The 17,886-nt window shown below is 50.7% G+C and overlaps 1 protein-coding gene across 6 annotated transcripts in view; it reads left to right on the top strand.

The window, feature by feature from the left end:
* The first annotated feature begins 2,935 nt into the window (after positions 1–2,935).
* ASAP3 (ArfGAP with SH3 domain, ankyrin repeat and PH domain 3) overlaps positions 2,936–17,886 on the top strand; it is a 67,051-nt gene continuing 52,100 nt past the window's right edge. For 2 of the 6 annotated variants that reach the window (XR_006278262.1, XM_043506143.1), the window contains exons 1-2: positions 3,200–3,549; positions 16,668–16,740. Coding sequence is in view for 5 of the 6 variants with exons in the window: in XM_043506143.1 (XP_043362078.1) it covers positions 3,424–3,549; positions 16,668–16,740 (199 nt within the window). In the remaining variant the exon portion in view is untranslated. Of the gene's footprint in view, positions 3,550–3,593; positions 4,088–16,667; positions 16,741–17,886 lie in introns of those variants that run through there. The other 4 variants (XM_043506141.1, XM_038377927.2, XM_043506142.1 and 1 more) reach the window with 4 other exon arrangements.

Raw genomic sequence — 17,886 nt, 5'->3', positions numbered from 1 at the left:
TTGTGGCTTGTAACAAGCTCTGGCTATAAGGTGGCTCCTGTTCACTTTGGCCCTGATCCACAAAGGGAGTTAGGCTCACTGGAAGTTAGGAGCCTAAATAGCTTTGGATCTGGTCCCTCCTGCCGTTTCGTTCCCAACTCCACTGAAGTCCTTTATAAACTTCTTCTTTATAAGATTGCAGGTTACGTAGCAATGGTTTAGAAGGGCAGCATGACTAGGGCACGGTACTGGGACTCGTCAGACTTGGGGTCTAGTGCTGGCTCTGCCACTGACTTCCTGTGTCATCTTGTGGGGGGGACGCTCTCTGTCTCAGTTTCCCCCTCTATACATTGGGGATAATGATATTGACCTTCCTTTATAAGAGCTTAGCTACACAAGGAAGTTACTCTGAAATAAGGTAGGGCATGAATTTAAAGCGCGAGAGTTATTCCAGAATAAGTGTCCATAGAGGGTGCTTCTCTGGTCAATTTCCCCGCGTAGCTAAGTCCTTCAAAAGAAGGGTTATTACTCCTCTTCCCCTGCTGTTGTCTTCATGCCTGTCTCATGCTGTCCCTTGTGGTCGGGGCCCCCTTCCTTTTTTATAACCCAAGCAACCCTTGCTTTCATCATTCAAATCCCTCCTTGAATCTCACTTCTCCTGTGGCTCTTTTCAAAGTTAAACTGCCAAGTATAGCATTAAAAGACACAACACAGCCATAAAGAGCTACTTTTGCTTTGGGCCTTCAGCATGTGTATCCTATAAAGCAAATCTCTGCCATCTGTATTTGATTTAGACTCTGAACTCCAGGGGCAGAGAGTGCCTGAGTACAGAGCCGAGCATAAAGTCATTGCTTATCATGTCCCAAGGAGAGGAAGGACCAGCTGGCAGTTAAGGCTCAGGGCTGCAGGTTCAACTCCTTGTTCTTCCACTTCCACAGACTCCCTGTGTGACTTGAGGAAGTCACTTGATCTGTCTGTGCCTCACTTCCCTAGCTATGAAATGGGGTAATAGTCCTCTCTTTCTCACATTCCCCTGTCTTCTCTAGAAAGCTTGCAAACTCTTTGGGGGCAGAGACTCCTTCACCAGGACCCCCCGCGTGCAAAGGGTCACTTTTTCCTCACAGCGAGTACAGTAGAATCTCAGAGTTACGAACACCTCAGGAATGAAGGTTGTCTGAACAAACCATTGTGGTTGTTCTTTTAAAAGTTGACGACTGAACATTGACAGTACAGCTTTGAAATGTTACTGTACAGAAGAAAAATGCTCTTAACCATCTTGATTTAAACGAAGCAAGCACAGAAACAGGTTCATTGCCTTGTCAAATCTTTTTTTTTTTAAACTGTCCCTCTATGTTTTTAGTATTTTATGTTTAACACAGTACTGTGCTGTACGGTATTTGCATTTTTGGGGTCTCCACTGCTGCCTGATTGCATACTTCCAGTTCCAAAGGAGGTGTGTGGTTGACTGGTCAGTTCGTACCTCTGGTGTTTGTACCTCTGAGGTTCTACTGTACTATTGTTGCCTTCTATGGGGCTACTCGCAGTGTGTGACAGAGGTGGGCAAACTACAGCTTGCGGGATCGTCCTGCCCAGCCCTTGAACTCCCGACTGGGGATGCTAGCCCCCGGCCCCTCCCCTGCTGTCCCCTGCTCCCCTACAGCCAAGCTGCCATGCGGGGGGGGGGGGGGGGGGGTTGGGTAAGGGGCAGGAGGTCCTGGGGGGCAGTCAAGGGACAGGGAGCAGGGGATGGTTGGATAGGGTGGAGGTTCTAGGGGGGGCAGTCGGGATGGGGAACAGGGGGGTTGGATAGGCGTGGGAGTCCCGGAGGGGCCTGTCAGGGGGCGGGGGTGTGGATAGGGGTCAGGGCACTCAGGGGACAGGGAGCAGGAGGGGTTGGATAGGGAGTCCCAGGAGGGGGTCCCAGGAGGGGGCAGTCAGGGAGGATTGGATGGGTCAGAGGTTCTGAGGGGGGCAGTCAGGGGGTGGGAAGTGGGAGGGGGCAGCTAAGGGGTGGGGGCACAGCCTTCTATACCCGGCCCGGCCCTCCATACAGTTTCAGAATCTCGATGTGGCCCTTGGGCCAGAAAGTTTGCCCATCCCTGGTGTATGAAGTTAAGCATATGTGTAACTAAGCCTTTGCTGGTTTCAGAGTAGCAGCCATGTTAGTCTGTATTCGCAAAAAGAAAAGGAGTACTTGTGGCACCTTAGAGACTAACAAATTTATTTGAGCATAAGCTTTCGTGAGCTACAACTCACTTCATCGGATGCAACCTAAGCTTATGCTCAAATAAATTTGTTAGTCTCTAAGGTGCCATAAGTCCTCCTTTTCTTTAAGCCTTTGCAGGCTTCAGGCCTGTGTGTATAGATGGGACCCTGATTGCAGCTGGAGCAACGAGGCACTACCCCAAGATAAACAAACAATCATAAAAATGTGAAAAAGAGCCTTAGAGAAAGAGTAATACTATGCAAAAAGAAAAGGAGTACTTGTGGCACCTTAGAGACTATAAATAGTAATACTATGGTGTACAGCACTGCAATTACTCCAGGACCTGGCCAACAATCTCTTGGATCAGTGACTAAGCCCTGTCATATACAACATAATGTGAGAAGTCCATGACAGTCTCCCTAGTGCCTGACCTGGGCTGTTTTTTTTCCCACACTCAGAAGAGTGTAACATGCTCTGTCTTTGAAGGGAGGAGTCAAAAGGGTTTTCTCTCTGGAGTCTGGCTTCTTTCATCTGGTCCTGGGTTACTGCTCTACCCTCCTGGCCCCTCACCCAACTTTATCTGCTTCACATCAGTTGAGATCAAAAGCTTTAAGGCAACTTTGTTTGGGGCGGAAGAGAGACATTTGACTGGGGGAGAGAAAGGATTCTAGCTTCTTCCTACAGGAAGGGCAGGCGATAATGGGGATTCTGCTGCACATAAGGATCCTAATGACTGATCATTCACAGACGCTTAGAGAGGCAAGCAGCATCTTTCAATGGGCAGGGAGTGCATGACACCTATACAAGACAGAAAAAGCAAAGATAATAGCCACCGCTCCAGACCTCTCATGCGAACAGCAACCTCAGTTTGCACTGATGCGTGGGGGACCCAGGAAGGGAAGTGGATGCACTTTGCCTTTAACAGGCTCTTGGCCAAAACTCCGAGCTTGCAGACATATATGCATTGGCTGTGTAACAATATCCCCACGTGATTGCACTGAAAGCCTCTGCAGGGAGGGAGGGAGCAGGAGAGAGAAACTTACGAGAGAGCTCCTGGGCGTCTCTAGTCAATTGCGCAGAGAGAGCAGCAGCTGTGATGTGAAATTGACCAAAGCGGTGCAAGACTCTCTCTCTGCCCGTCCCTTCCCCCTGTTCTGCCCCTCAGTCCTTCTCTCCCGTTCCCTTTGCCGTTGGATGAGTTTCCAGTCGCCCCCAGTCGCAGGGCAACATCCCCCAACATGCCTGAGCAGATCAGCGTCTCGGAGTTCCTGGCGGTGACTTCTGAAGACCTGAACTCCCCGGCGGCTTCTACCTTCTCCTCCAAAATGCAGAAGTGCAGGGGGGCAGTGGCGGTGCTGGAAGAGGTGAGTGAGGGGCCGCAGAATTGGAGGAGGGGGAGTGGTGTCCTGCCGGGGTTCTCCCACTTGCAACTGGGAATTGGGTGCTTCTTCCACCTTTTGTGGATGGGGGTGTGTGTGTGTGTCTCCCTTTTGTTTTGTGCTAGGTGTTGTTACTGCAGGAGGCAGCTTAGATCTGTTCCTTGTGCCTCGTTCTCCCCCCCCCCCCCCGGACCCTTTTCTTGCCATCTTTCCTAAAATCAGACGTGATTTCTTAAAGAAAAGGCTCTTTGCACCACTCTGCAAAGGGCGGAAGAGTCTGTTAAGACGTTACTAAATTGTTTAACAACTTGGCCATCTGAATAAGTTACATGCCTCTCGGTGTGTAGCCGACCCTGGCTATGCTCTGTAGTTCATTTCCTTATTCTGGGTACGGAAACTTTTCCCATAGCTGGGAGCCCAGCCGGTTTGTGAAAGATGCTCTTGGTTGAAAAACAAAACTCTGCACTTAAAATAAACGCCTTTCCTTATGTTGACTACCAACAACGCCTTCGACTATTGGAAGGTAACTAATTTACAGTCTTTCTGTTTTCACTGTTTATGCCGGGGTTGTACCTCCAATTTGGACAATGGAAAATGAACCCTCTGTATAACAGCAGCACATAGAGACTCCAACCACCCTCTTTTCGTGGGGCGTACTGTACATAAGTCTAAAAAGACACTGCCCTCTCTGAAGAGCTTATACAAGGCCCCGATCCTGCAAAACACTTGTGCACGTGCTTAACTTTAGGCTTGTGAGTAATCCCATTGATTTTCAGCGGAGCTGTTTCTACGTTCAAAGTTACGCATGTGGGTTGACACGGTTCAGGCCGACATAGACAAAATCAGGGAAGTATCTTCTGTTTATAGTCAGGTTTCAGAGTAGCAGCCGTGTTAGTCCTGTATTCCCAAAAAGAAAAGGAGGACTTATGGCACCTTAGAAACCAACAAATTTATTTGAGCATAAGCTTTCGTGAGCTACAGCTCACTTCATCGGATGCATTCAGTGGAAAATACAGTGATCGCTTAAGGTGAGCTATTACCAGCAGGAGGGGGGGAGGGAACCTTTTGTAGTGATGATCAAGGTGGGCCATTTCCAGCAGTTGACAAGAACGTCTGAGAAACAGTTGGGGGGGGGGGAATAAACATGGAGAAATAATTTTACTTTGTGTTATGACCCATCCACTCCCAGTCTCTATTCAAGCCTAAGTTAATTGTGTCCAGTTTGCAAATTAATTCCAATTCAGCAGTCTCTCGTTGGAGTCTGTTTCTGAAGTTTTTTTTGTTGAAGTATTGCCACTTTTAGGTCTGTAATAGAGTGACCAAAGAGATTGAAGTGTTCTCCAACTGGTTTTTGAATGTTATAATTCTTGACGTCTGATTTGTGTCCATTTATTCTTTTAGGTAGAGATTGTCCAGTTTGACCAAATTACATGGCAGAGGGGCATTGTAGCTCAACTTTTAAGTGATCACTCTGGTTATAGTGTGTATGGTAACACCCATTGTTTCATGTTCTCTGTGTATATAAATCTCCACGCTGTATTTTCCACTGCATGCATCCGATGAAGTGAGCTGTGGCTCATGAAAGCTTATGCTCAAATAAGTTTGTTAGTTTCTAAGGTGCCACAAGTCCTCCTTTTCTTTTTGTTATAGTCAGTTTAACTTTCAGGTTTCTCCTGCCATAAAGTGTGGGAGTTGTAGTGTCTGCTTGTTTTGAAAGTATCATTTGCCTGGGAATTTTAAGAAAGACAATCACAGAAATGTTTCGGATCCTGCTTGTTTTTTTGTAAAAGATTTTTTGTACCAAATCACGGTTCTGGGGCGGAATTTGAATTGATATTGTGTCTTTTGGGTTATTAAGAACCAGACAGTATTCTGCTACAATAACAATTCCAACTGCTGGAAGCTGCAGTGTTTTGCACCATCCCTGTGAATACTGGAGTGTATATATTTTGAATAAGGGCAGTTTGCAGCTGGTCCCGTGTATTTTGCTGAATCCTCATGGCAGAAGGAATGGACTTGAGGAACTGGGGCTAGATCCTGCAACTGGATCAGTGTAGGGGTTGCTCCAGTTGCAGGTACTGGGTCCTATCCCTCCTTCTCCTAAACAGACCCTCTTCCTCCCTCCATATGATGAGGTTAGACCTATAGCATCTATGAAACTCGGATGGTGATCTTATGGCAGACGGATCAGTGGTGTCTCTCTCACATCAGCAATGTAGGGTGTTGGCTCTATGACTATCTGCTGTCCAGAGAGGGTCACAGGAAAGGTGGGAGCAAGATCCCACTTTAGGGCTTTGGTGAAGCTTTTGAGCGTGTCTATGCTGCCGCTGGGAAGATGCCCCCAAGCTTGGGTAGACAGGCCTGGTAGGCTAGCTCCAACTAGTGTGCTAAAAATAGCAGTGTAGTGGGGGGAGGGGGGCAGCATGGGTGGAGGCTCAGGCTGGCAACCCAAGTGCATTCCCGGAGGGTATTGGTAAGTTTGTGTTCAGGTGGGTTGCCCCAGCTGGTGTCCATGCTACCCCAGCTACGCTGCTATCAGGGAAGCTTGCGCAGACCTCCCGCATGTCTGCCTAGCCGAGCCAGGGAGCACGCTCCCAGCTGCCGTGTAGACATACCCTTGTGGGCACTGCTTGGTGCAGTCTGGCTTCTCTAACAGCTGCTTCTGAAGGACCTTACGGCTCTTCCTTTGAGGCCTGAGCTGACTCCCTTTAAAGTCAATGGAAAGACTGCCATTGACTTCAATGGGACTTGTATCAAGCCCTGTGGGGAGAAGGGGACCCTGTTTCCCAGCCAGGTCTTGGTGGTATAAGTGACACCGGGGAGGCTGAGATGGGTGCTGCCACGTGGCTTGGTCTGGTAAAGGGGCATTGAATGGCTATTTTCCTTCATTTGCTTCCTCAAGTCCTGTTACTTTCAGGGATGATATCTTACAGTATATGGTGCCTTTTTGCCCACAATCTTTGTGGGGGTGGGGGTGTATGTAGATTGATTGAATTTGTGGATTGTAAGCTCTCTGGGGCAGGGACCATCTGTTTGGTGTTTTGTGCAGCACCTAGCCCAGTGATGACCAGGGTTCCTAGGCGCTACTGCACTACAAATCAACACGGTGCTGGTGGGTGAGTGAGCCATGGATTGTCCATGAATTCATACTTCTAAAAAACAATATTTATATCGAATATATGGCTCATTCCTCTGCCAGTGAAATGCGGCAGAACTGTTCCATACCAATCCTTAGACAGAGGGAAGTGAAGAATGCTTTTTTTCCCAGTTGGAATAGCTGGGAGGAAATTTAAAGAGTCAGAATAAAATGATGCAAATCTGGCCAGGATGCTAGAGTTCTTCCCTCAGCGCCCCCCCCCATCCTACAAGCAAAAAACCAACTCCATTAACTTGTGATAAAATTTTAAAATCACTCACTGGAAAAATAAAGTCAACAGTCGCTGATCTGTGCTAGTGAAGAATGGGAGCAGCTGTCAATGTTGAGTAACAGTCACACAGATTTCCCCCCCCCCCCCCCCGTGCCAGATCCCCTATGGCTCCTTGTGAGAATCCCAACCTCTGTTCTAGCACGAGTGTGGCTGCAGACACAGGGTCTGGCATTGAGAGCTGTGATCAATAGCTCGATGTCTTATGTAGAGTGTGTCCAATTCCTCACACATCCCCTGCCCCGAGCCTGTTCTGAGACTTTATTTAGCGGGTGATGCCCCCCTGTACTGTGACTAGCTCGTCACACACTGGGCCAGGAGAAAGCTCTCTAACTAATAGTGCAATACATTCTAGGTCAGTAAATCTGGTTCTCATCTCTTCTCCCTCCCGCAGCTGGCCAGAGGCTGCCTTGGGGCAGTGATATGCTGCCAATATTTTAACAAGGGAATCCCACAAGATGATTCTCCCCCAACTCCTGCCATTAGCTGGTGATAAACTCCATGTCCCAGGGGTGTGTGTGTTGCAGAGAAGGGCGGGAAAAGGAACTGGGATTTCAGTTAGACAAAAATGCTTTCGTTCCCCATAAGCAAGTAGGAAGACAGCCCCAATGGGCTTTGATGCTGCAATCACTTGAATGTGTGACTGAGTTCAGTGGGATACGTTGCATGTTACTTGCCTGCAGAGCGGTTTGCAGGATTCTAGGCCCCCATCCTGCTAGTGATGCCTTGTGTGCGATGCCTTCACCCCATCCCGAACCCCGCATTGATGTCAGCTGGTCCAAGGTCTGCCTGCGTGGAGTTGCTTGCAAGGTTAGTTAGGGCCACAGTGAGTGCATGAGCGGTGTGGCTGCTGCTTTGTCTCTGAATACTCCGCTGACGGTATCAAGGGCTCAGCTTGTGTTGCCTGCAGTGGAGAGTGGAGCTCTTGAAGGGGGATTTTGGGGAGAGAGATTGTCTGTCCCTCGGGAAGGGTGTTTTGAAGAGCGGTGGGAGGGGGATCCTTGCTGGACCATAGCTGGCAGGGAGCAGATATTTCCAAAGGACCGTGATTTATCAGCATCCAGATGAGGGCTGAGTGCTGTCGGCTTGCCTGCCCTTCAGTTTGGGGAAAGAACTGTAGGAAGACTCTCTCCTCCTCCCCCCCCAGCACAATCCCTGCTTCGCAGTTGTGCAGCGTGGGCACCAGCCTGCCAGGCGATGGAGAGGGGCAGGGGTCTGGGGAAGAGAGAAGGGAAGCGTCTTTCAAAAACATCCCTCTGGCGCCGTGACTTGCAAGTCAAGCATGTGTGGTTGCCTGTCTCTGAGCTGTCTGGAACGGCTTTTTCATTTGATCCAGCCCCCACCGTACAAATCAGTGGCCCTGGAGCCAGCAGCGCCCAGAATACCATACTGATGCACGTACCGAGTGCCTGTTGGTTAACTCCCCAGAGCAGTCTGGTGGGGTCTCTAAACTGCCTTGCTCGCTACAGACATGCAGCCACCTCTGGGGTGGATGGCAGCAGCTGTTCTAATGGCTTGCGTAAATACTAGGCAAACTCCTTAGGACAGGAAATGAAGAATTTATTTTGTCCTCTTGATGCTGCAGGGAGGCCAAGTGTGATTGATTGAGGTTCTATGTCCCATGTAAAGGAACCTTTCAGCAGAGCAGCACCTTCTGGCCCCACACTGGTGCAACGGCTCTTCCATTTGGAGTCTGTACTGAGAGGATCTGTTGAATGGCCTACATGGCTTCTTGCAGGACCCTGGCTTTGCCCTTGGTCTCTCATTCAAGTACCAGCCAGACCTGACCCTCCTTAGCCACGAGATCTCGCAAGCTCCTAGCCTGCTGCAGTAGGGTTGGAGAAAGCGCCATTGTATAGGAGAACATGGTCAGAATCCAGGTGTAGAAGTGACCGACACAGGAGAAGCTAGATGGCATCTTCAGGCTTCACATGGTAGAGCTGTGACTCCAGAGGAGAAGGTCCAGGCCACTGTGTTGGGGGAGCTGGATGTCGGCATAGATTGTGTGGGGCTGTGATTGATCACTAGGGCCCTACCAAAGTCATGGTCCATTTTGGTCAATTTCACGGTCAGAGGATTATAAATAATCCGTACATTTCATGATTTCAGGTATTTAAATCTGAAATGTCATGGGGTTGTAACTGTAGAAGTCCTGACCCAACTCTGAAGGCAGGAGTGCAGAAGTAAAAGTGGAGTGGTCTGGTGTTGCCCCCTTTACTTCTGCCCTGCTGCTGGCTGGGCGCTGGCCACTCTCTGGCCACCCAGCTCTGAAGGCAGTGCAGAAGTAAGGGTGGCAATACTGCAACCCCCCTATAACAATCTTGTATCCCCAGTGAGGCCGTAAAGCAGATATCCCGGTATCGTCCATGACATGAAATGGCCCAAACCTGACAGTTCGGAATCTTGTGAATGTTTTGTTTTGCAAAGGTCAAACCGCTCCAACTTTCTATTAAATCAAAGTATTTTGACTGTTGAATTCTAGTATAAAGACCATATAAAAGTCAAGGTGACGTGCAGATAATTCCCTGTCTAAAGCTTTGATTAAATTGTTACGATCCCTGAAAGGTTTGATTTAGTGGAATCAGTATTTTAACGGTCAGCCAGCTCCAACAATGGTAAGCAGGAAAGATCGAGAGGAACTGTTGTGTGGGAGGAGGGAGACAGCATGTGTGTGGTTCGGTTCCCTGCTCTCCCATTCATTCGCTATGTGACTTTGGGCAAGTCACTTAAATGGCTTTGTGCCTCACTTTCCCCACCTGGAAAAAAAGGATGCTAATATCTGCCACGGGGGTGGGGGTCTTGTGTGGCTTAATTGGGGAAGATCATTAGGGTCCAGGGTTTTAGCCACTGTGGGTAGAGAGGTTCAGCAGCAGTGAAATGGTTAAAGTGAGTCAAATTTAGGGCCTTGAACGCTGCTGGGGGAGCATTCCTTTAAGTGAACGATATTGGTAGGGGAGGAGCAGGCTACAGTCCCCCTAAGCACCCCACCCTTTGAGTGTGATCTGTATCTAGCCTGCTGCCTGCTAGCTTTGTCCTAGGCACTGGATCCTGCTTTGTGCTCTCTAGGAATAGCAGGAATATTTATCGTTAACACCAATGATGTGCTTGGCTCTTCGTGAGCTATACAATACACAAGGTCCCTGTCTGGAAGAGTTAATAGATTTATTAGTATTTGTGCTACAGTAGCATCTAGAGGCTCCACTTGAGAGCAACGTCCCATCGTGTTAGGTGCTATGCAAACACATTGAAAGGCAGCCCATGCCAGCGAGTTAACAGTCTAAATACATACGGCACAGGATGGGAGAAAAGTACCGTTATCCCCATTTTACAGATGGGGAAACTGAGGCACACAGACACATTGCCCAAAGACACATTGCGGGGTGGTGGGTCTGGGGCAGAGCTGGGATTTGAGCCCAGATCTCCTGAGTTCCAGTCCGATTTCTTCTCTATAAGATCATCCTTCTTCTCTAGTAAACTTCTATCCTGGAAATCTGTTGCCCTCAGTACAGAGCTGGAAGCATAGGGCGCTTTTCCCAGGATGTCATTAGCTGAATTTCCAGGGCAGTTAACTTCATAAAACTCTCCAGTTCCTTCTTGCATCCAGCTGCAGAAGTAGCTGACTTGACCTCCTGGGCTGTAAATTCTTGCTAGTTTTCCTCCATGTCCATCCTAAAACTTCCCTGCATTTGGCTGGGTCCCACCATCCTCCACCCTTGCTCTCGTCCCTCGCCTCCTAATCGTTCAATTTAGTTTGTATTACGTTATGAATAGAGAATTGAACTGGAAAGGAAACCCAAATAAACACAACCTTGGATCTGATGTGGCACATTCCTGCCACCAGTGCTCAGAGACGTTGTCTTCCAGCCCTAGATCCAGGCGACTGGCTGATTCATGCGGTGGGTTGGGCAGAGGAATGAGACATGGGGTCTTTCACTCTGCTGATCTGAGTCTGGCCCCAGGACAGGGGGACTTGCTGGCTGGCTCAGGGGAACTTAGCAAATAGGATACAGGCTCCTGCTCAGCGAGGGTGCAGGTTCAGATCCCGCCCTGGGTTGGGGGATTAGCTGGCTCAGTGGACGATTTGGGGGTGGGTGGTTTCAGGGAATGGGATTCGGGGCAGCAGGTCCAGTCCAGCCCCTGGGTAAACAGTAACCTGGTCGTTCCAACCCAACATCTGTGTGGGGGATTCAGAGCCCTAGGCAGGAGAAGGTGGGGGAGGGATAGCTCAGTGGCTTGAGCATTGGCCTGCTACACCCAGAATTGTGAATTCAATCCTTGAGGGGGCCATTTAGGGATTGGGGATTGGTCCTGCTTTGAGCAGGGGGTTGGACTCGATGACCTCCTGAGGTCCCTTCCAACCCTGATATTCTATGATTTGAAGATGTCCCAATCAGCGAAGCTGCTAATGGTGGTGGCCCTACCTGGCTTTTCCCTTCTCCCTTTTCTTTTGTTTATCAGACCACAAACTCTGTGGGGCAGGGAGTTGCTATGTTTCTGCACAGCACCCAATGCCCTGGGGCCCCCAATTTCAATTGTGGCCTCTAGGCGCGACAGTAATATACCTTTGCTTCATATACCATGCCCATGCGGTGATCAGGAGAATGCAACAGCTTCAGAGACAAGGATTTGGAGTGAGCGGGAAAGAAGCAGGCTGGTGGGGGGGGGGGGGGGAATCCTTTGAGTGACCAGGAAAATGGAGGACTCCTGCTGGACGACATCGCCTGTCTTCTAATTGTGGACAGGGTCAAGCACTGGCCAACGTTCACTTTACTCTTCATAATTGTATTGGGGTTGCATCTAGAGACCATGTTGTTAGGTGCTGTATGTAGTGAGAGAGAGCCCCTGCCCCAAAGTCTAAATAGACAAGACTATTCTGCCCATCTTTAACTTAAGAACAGAGACTGAAGGGGGTCAAGTAACTTGCCTTAATCACAAGCCCACCTTTCCCTGTTGTTAGAGTAGCAGCCGTGTTAGTCTGTATCCGCAAAAAGTCTCTAAGGTGCCACAAGGCCTCCTTTTCTAACAAATTTATTTGAGCATAAGCTTTCGTGAGCTACAGCTCACTTCATCGGATGCGTTCAGTGTGAGCTGTAGCTTATGAAAGCTTATGCTCAAATAAATTTGTTAGTCTCTAAGGTTCCACAAGTCCTCCTTTTCTTTTCCCTGTTGTCTTTCCCTTTCCAGGCTAAATAATCATTTTGTGCAGTCTTCTCCTTATCTGCCATGTCCTTTATTCTCTGGGCTGGACTCTGACCCAGGTGGAGTTACTCCAGGTTGCCAGCAGCCTAGTCCCTGAGATCAGAGTCTGGCCCTGCATCCTGTAGTCTCAGACTTTCCCCTGACTGCCGTGCAGCGCCCTATGCCCGGAGATGCCTGGGCCCTTCTCGCTCAGTGTTTGCTTTGCTACTGCTAATTGAAATTTCACCGCTGTCGCTCTCCACTCCGGCACTCCTGCCAGTTGGCTGCGTCTGTGGTACCAACCGTCTCCTCCTTCGTTGAACGATGGGGGGTGAAGAATGACTCCCATTGATTGCTCACAATAAAGAGGGAAGCTCAGAGGAAAAGCGCCGGAGACCGTTGGTGGAGATGCTGCGCCGCCCTCTCCTCCCTCCTGATCAGCCGGGGTATGGCTGGGAAGTGATTCAGGGTCCTCGGCTTAGAGCTGAAACGCCCGGGGGGGATGGGACCTCCTTGGAAGGTTGGCTGGTAGCAATGAAGCAGTGTGGGATCAAGTGCATCTCTGGGAGGTTGTTGTTCTCGCTGCAGGTGCAGATCTGTCTCCCCTCTGTCCCCAACACACGCTTTCCTATTTCCAAGTAAAAGCTCATTCCCTCCTTTATGGGAATCTCTGCTGCTGAGCGGATCTTCATGCAGGCACCAGGGAAGGGGAAGCCAACCTCATCTGGGTGAGAAGCTGAAACAGCTAATCGTGCCTGGTGGAGGAAGAGGGCTCGCACATCTGCTCCCCTGGGGAGAGGCCCATTGAGGACGTCTCCATCCATAGGAGTGGGGTGGGTGGTCTGGCCCTCAGTGAAAACTTCAGGATCTGGCTCTATAACGTTGGCCCTAGACAGTGTTTACTGTGCTGGGCGAGCCAGCACTAACCTGTTTCATCAGCAATAAGTGAGGCAGAGGTGTAAAAAAGATCTTTCCTAAGTGCGCTAAGCGGCCAGTGGTACGTGCTGGAGACCTAGAGTTTGCCAGTGAGCCGTTGGACTTGGCTGTTGGCTTGCATGTGAACCGAACAAAAGTCTTGTTTGGGGGGAAAGCCCAGGGCGAGAGTAGCTGCTTCTCATCTTTGCTGGATGTGTCAGTATCCCCAGAGCTTTCAGGAGTGACCTGGGGTCCTCCGGGCATGGTGGTGTGGTGGGAATTGTGTTGCAGCCTGGGGTTGGTTTATCTGAGCTAGGAGTCAGGTGCATTTTCAACATGTGCAGAGGGTGACTGTGTGCTCTCGGCGGCATCTAATGCCGGGTGGCCTTTCCATAAAGGGAAAACCATGCGATCGGGAAAGTAAAATCTCCATGAGCGTGCAAGTCCTCTGTGGAGCAGGCCGCTGAGCTGTGGGTACGTCTTCCCAGCCCGCAGCAGCGAGCCTCCCAGCCTGGCTCGCCAGCCTCTGCTCGCGCGAACGCTGAAAATACCTGTCTAGGTGGCGCTTTGAAGTTGTAACTTGGGCTCCGAAGGGGGCTGGCCTCTGAGCCTAAATCCTAACAGCTGCAGCTTCCTGAGCGCTCGTCTGCACGGTTATTTCAGAGTGTCGCACGAGCCGAGTCTGTCGACCCAGGCTGGGAGGCGGGTTGTGTAGACGTACCCGCTGAGAGCAGAACTGCTGCTGAAGTTGGCAGAATTCTGGGGCGCTTTAAAGGGACAGGAGAGATGCCACGTGGATGTCACGAGATAGTGGTGCCTTTATCCAGGAGGGTAAATTTTGACAGAGGGGGACCACAGAGAGAGAGGGAGGGAGGGAAGGAAGCTGGGCACCAGCCAGGCAGTCTGCCTTAGTCTCCCTCACAGAAGTCCAAGATGGATAGGACCTATTTGCCTATCCCATCTGTAGCCGGCACATGAACATTTTGTACAGGGCTTGTTGTCCAGCCCAGCAGTTGAGGCTTCCATCATTTTCTTGAGGGGGGGGGAAAGAATTCCTAATCAGGAAGTCGGTCTGATAATCAGCCTAAAATCTTCTCTGCCTTCATATCATTACTGCCAGTTCTGTTGCTGGTTCTGCCCCAAATGATCCCTCTCTCTCCTTGATGATCACGCCCTTCAAATATTTGTAGACTGTTATCATGCCTGCCCTTTGCTGACACCCAGCCAAGCTACAGTTAACTCTTTCCCTCCTGGGGATCAATCTCTCTGATCAGTTCTGTTGCGTTGCTTTGTGCCCTCTCTGGTTTGTCAATATCTGGTTAGTAGCGAGGGGCCCAGGGCCGAATGCAGGAGGCCAGGGAGTGGTTGCACCTGGGGCATACAGGGAGGGACTGTCATGCCTCTTCCCTGTGATCATTGGCGGATTAGCTATGGGGCCTGTGTCCTGGGGCCCCCAGGCAGGTGAGATGAGGAAAGCCCCATGCCGTGATCCCACTCCCTGGCAGAGGAAGCCTCCAGTGCCCCCGACCTTCTCTCTGGAAAGCCCTAGGTAAGCACTGGGGAAGCCCTAGCACGCAGACCCCTGCTGCGGTCCCGGGACTGGAGGAGAACTCGCCACCTGCCATGGCCTTGGGGCCGAGGGAGCTTCTCCAGTCTTAAGGCTGCATTTGGGGGGAGGGGAGGCAGAAAGTAGCAAATGGGTTGTAGGGCCACAGTGGGGGGGGGCGGAATGGGGGGACCCTGGGTGGAACAGGGGCGAGGTCCCAGGGAAGGAGCAGAAAGGGGTGGGGCCATGGGCGGAGCTGCAGGCAGAGGGGGCAGAACCTCTGGTGGAAAGGGTGGAGTGGGACCCCCACTTGCTCTGGCCCAGGACACCTTCATCCACCTCTGTCTGTGATGGCTCCAACTGGCAGCAGTTGGCTGTGATCTGTCCCTGAAGGTTTCTGCCAACATGCAATAACAGAATTGTTCCTGGGTAGATTGCAGTGCCCCTGCTCCAGACTGGTAGAGGGAAGCACTCAGGGCTCTGGGTGTAATTCCCTGAGGAGGGGAATGAGCTGATCACTAGCTGAACCAATCCCATAGGTCCCAGTGCTCCTCTAACTGGCAGATTCTCATTTAGCTCCAGGGAGTTGAGTCCTCGCTCATTACTGCAGTCCAGAAGGGCCCCATGGAGCAGGATAGGAGCACAGGAGAGTCCTGTGTCTCCAGCATTTAATTTGCTCTTCGTTGTTTAGACAGCAGAAGTGGAGTGGACGTGTGTGTGTTTTGGGGGTGGGCATGAACGCCACTGCCCCTTCCTGACTGTTATGTCAGGTTGTCTCAAATCTCTGTCACTGCTTTCTAGTGCCCGTGTGCTGGGGGGCACAGGGCTGTGTGTAGGAGTAGGTCCCTGGCAGAACCGAGTGCAGGGGCGGGGAACGGTCTCGAGTATTTGTTCGATTTCTCTTTGGCTGCGATCAGGCTTGAGTGTCGGCTTTCCGTGGCCGTTCGCCCTTTGCGAGTGCAGGCCTCCGAGGGGAGCGGACTCCTAGCGCCGATGTTCGAGGGCCTGCTGGCGCGGGATTTCAAGCTGTATGTTTGTCAAATGCAGAGCTCTGGGCTGCATTCGTTAGATACCTGTGCCGCCCAGGCAGGGGCCAGGAGTGATACCAGGTGACTTGGGGAACTGACAAGGGCCAGATTGGAGACGAGAATCGTTCATTGATTTCCTCATTGGACATCCCCGACCTCCTTACCCTTTTTTTCTTTGAACCATGAATGAATCTGCTGACATCCCGGCCACTAAACGGTGGTGAGGATGGGAGGCAAAACTTGTCAGACAAATAACTGGCGTGACCGATTTACCTGGGGAAAAGGAAATCATGCAAATGTTGTGCCATGGGGATATTGAGGTGATGCATGTGCCTTGCCAACATAGGTACGTAGATTCTGTGAGTATGTAAGTACCTGTTGAGGGGCCATGCCTCTGTATCTGGAGAAGGCTGAACCTGTGGCTAAGGGACTCTGGATATTGGGGTGCAATTTCTCTCTCTGCTGCAGATGCTAGATGACCTTGGTCAAGTCACTTGCTCTCTCCCTGCTTCTGCTCCTCATCTGTACAATGGGGATAATGAGACTTTCCACCCTCTGCTACTACAGCGACAGGGCCCATGCAATTAGAGACAGAACATCTGGCTGTGCTTCATCTCCCTTTATCCCACAAGGCATGCAATGGACCAGCCTGAGACAGGTCCTCTGGCTCTAAAGTTATCTCGGGCTTGCTGGGGGCAGCCAGTTTCAGTGTACTTGTCTGGCCACAGGAGGGTCACGGCTCCTGTGTATTTAAAAAAAAAAAAGGGGGGGGGGCAGATCTGGCAGAGGCTCTGCTGAACTCCGATGCCAGTTGGTCTAGCCAGAGCCCGTGGCTTGGAAGTCCTCCAGCTCCTCTCCAAGCCTGGGGTGTGTTGGCAGCTACCCTGCACATCTGCATGATGAAACGTCGGGTGCTTCAAAGGGACTTTGTGCAGTGGTTGGTGGAGAGGGGAAGGGGGGGATCTCGGCGTTGCCTGGCGAGTCTGACAGTCTTTTGTGTTTGCCTTGCAGAGCCTGGACGGTGACCAAGCAATTCTCCAGAGGATAAGGAAATATGTGAAAGCCATTCATGTCTCCGGACTCAGTAAGTTATGCTCCAGAGGCAGTGGCACGCACTGGCGGGCGAGGGGAGGCAGTGGGGGCGTGACTGCCCTGAAGGGGGAGGCTTCTGACAAGCAGGTGCTTGCAGCACTGCCTGCAATCTGAGGCCGTGCAATCATCCTCTGTGATGGGTTAGGAGAACATTTCCCCACAGGCAGCTTGCTCTGGCGTTAACACGGGGCTGCCCCTGATTTGCTCATCATGGCATTTTTGAGAGCTCAGCTGATGCCAAGCGCTTCTCCAGCGTACAGGCTGCGCGTTAGGATGTGCAATTGTTGTATTGTGGCTGCTCTGAAGGGCCCCGGTCATGGCCCTTTGTGCTAGGCTCTGTACAATCACAAATGTAATCGGGCCATCCATTCTTCGAGGCGGATATCTGGCCTTTGGCAAGGACCTGAACCCAGTGCTGCAAAGGAATGCATGCATCTTCTAACTAGACAGGTGCTTCTGTGGTTCTCATCACCAGTGTCCGAGTACCTAACTGCTGGATGAGAGGTGCAGGGCTCCTTCACCTGCAGATCATCACCTGATGCAAGATCTGATCTCCCCCTTTCAGTCTTAACAATAATTAAAGAGCAGAGAACTATTCGAATCCAGATGCAATGCAGTACTCTGTGACTCCTGATGGCAGGGGGCTGCACAGGCAGGCTACCAGCTGAGTGGAGTAGTGTTTCCATTTAATTTGCTCTAAATAGAGGGAGCCCAGTCTAGTGGTTAAAGCACTAGAATTGTAATCTGGATATCTGTGTTCTGCTTCCAAACCCTGATGTTGTGTCTGAGGCACCCTGGGCAACATGCGGCTACTCTGTGTGCCTCAGTTTCCCCATGTGTAAAATTGGGGAAAATATCCACCTTGCACAGGGGCATTAAATGGTTGCATAAGGCAGAGAGGAAATGAGTAGCAAACATGGATTTATTGTTTGTTCTGGAATGGTACAAACCTAGGCTGTAGAACCCAGGTGTCCTGAGGGAAGTCCCATAGCTAATCACCGTAATAGTTGTTATCCCGTGGGACTGGGAGGTGTAATTCTTGGCCAGGCACTGGGCCTGTGAACGGATGGTAGAACTGAGTTGACGAGCCGTTACTTTAACGGAACACGCACTGGTTCCCATGTTATGGGAGGGCGTA

This window comes from Dermochelys coriacea, chromosome 19, assembly GCF_009764565.3.
Source record: "Dermochelys coriacea isolate rDerCor1 chromosome 19, rDerCor1.pri.v4, whole genome shotgun sequence".
Classification (NCBI taxonomy): domain Eukaryota; kingdom Metazoa; phylum Chordata; order Testudines; family Dermochelyidae; genus Dermochelys; species Dermochelys coriacea.
This window is presented reverse-complemented; position numbering and strand designations above follow the sequence as displayed.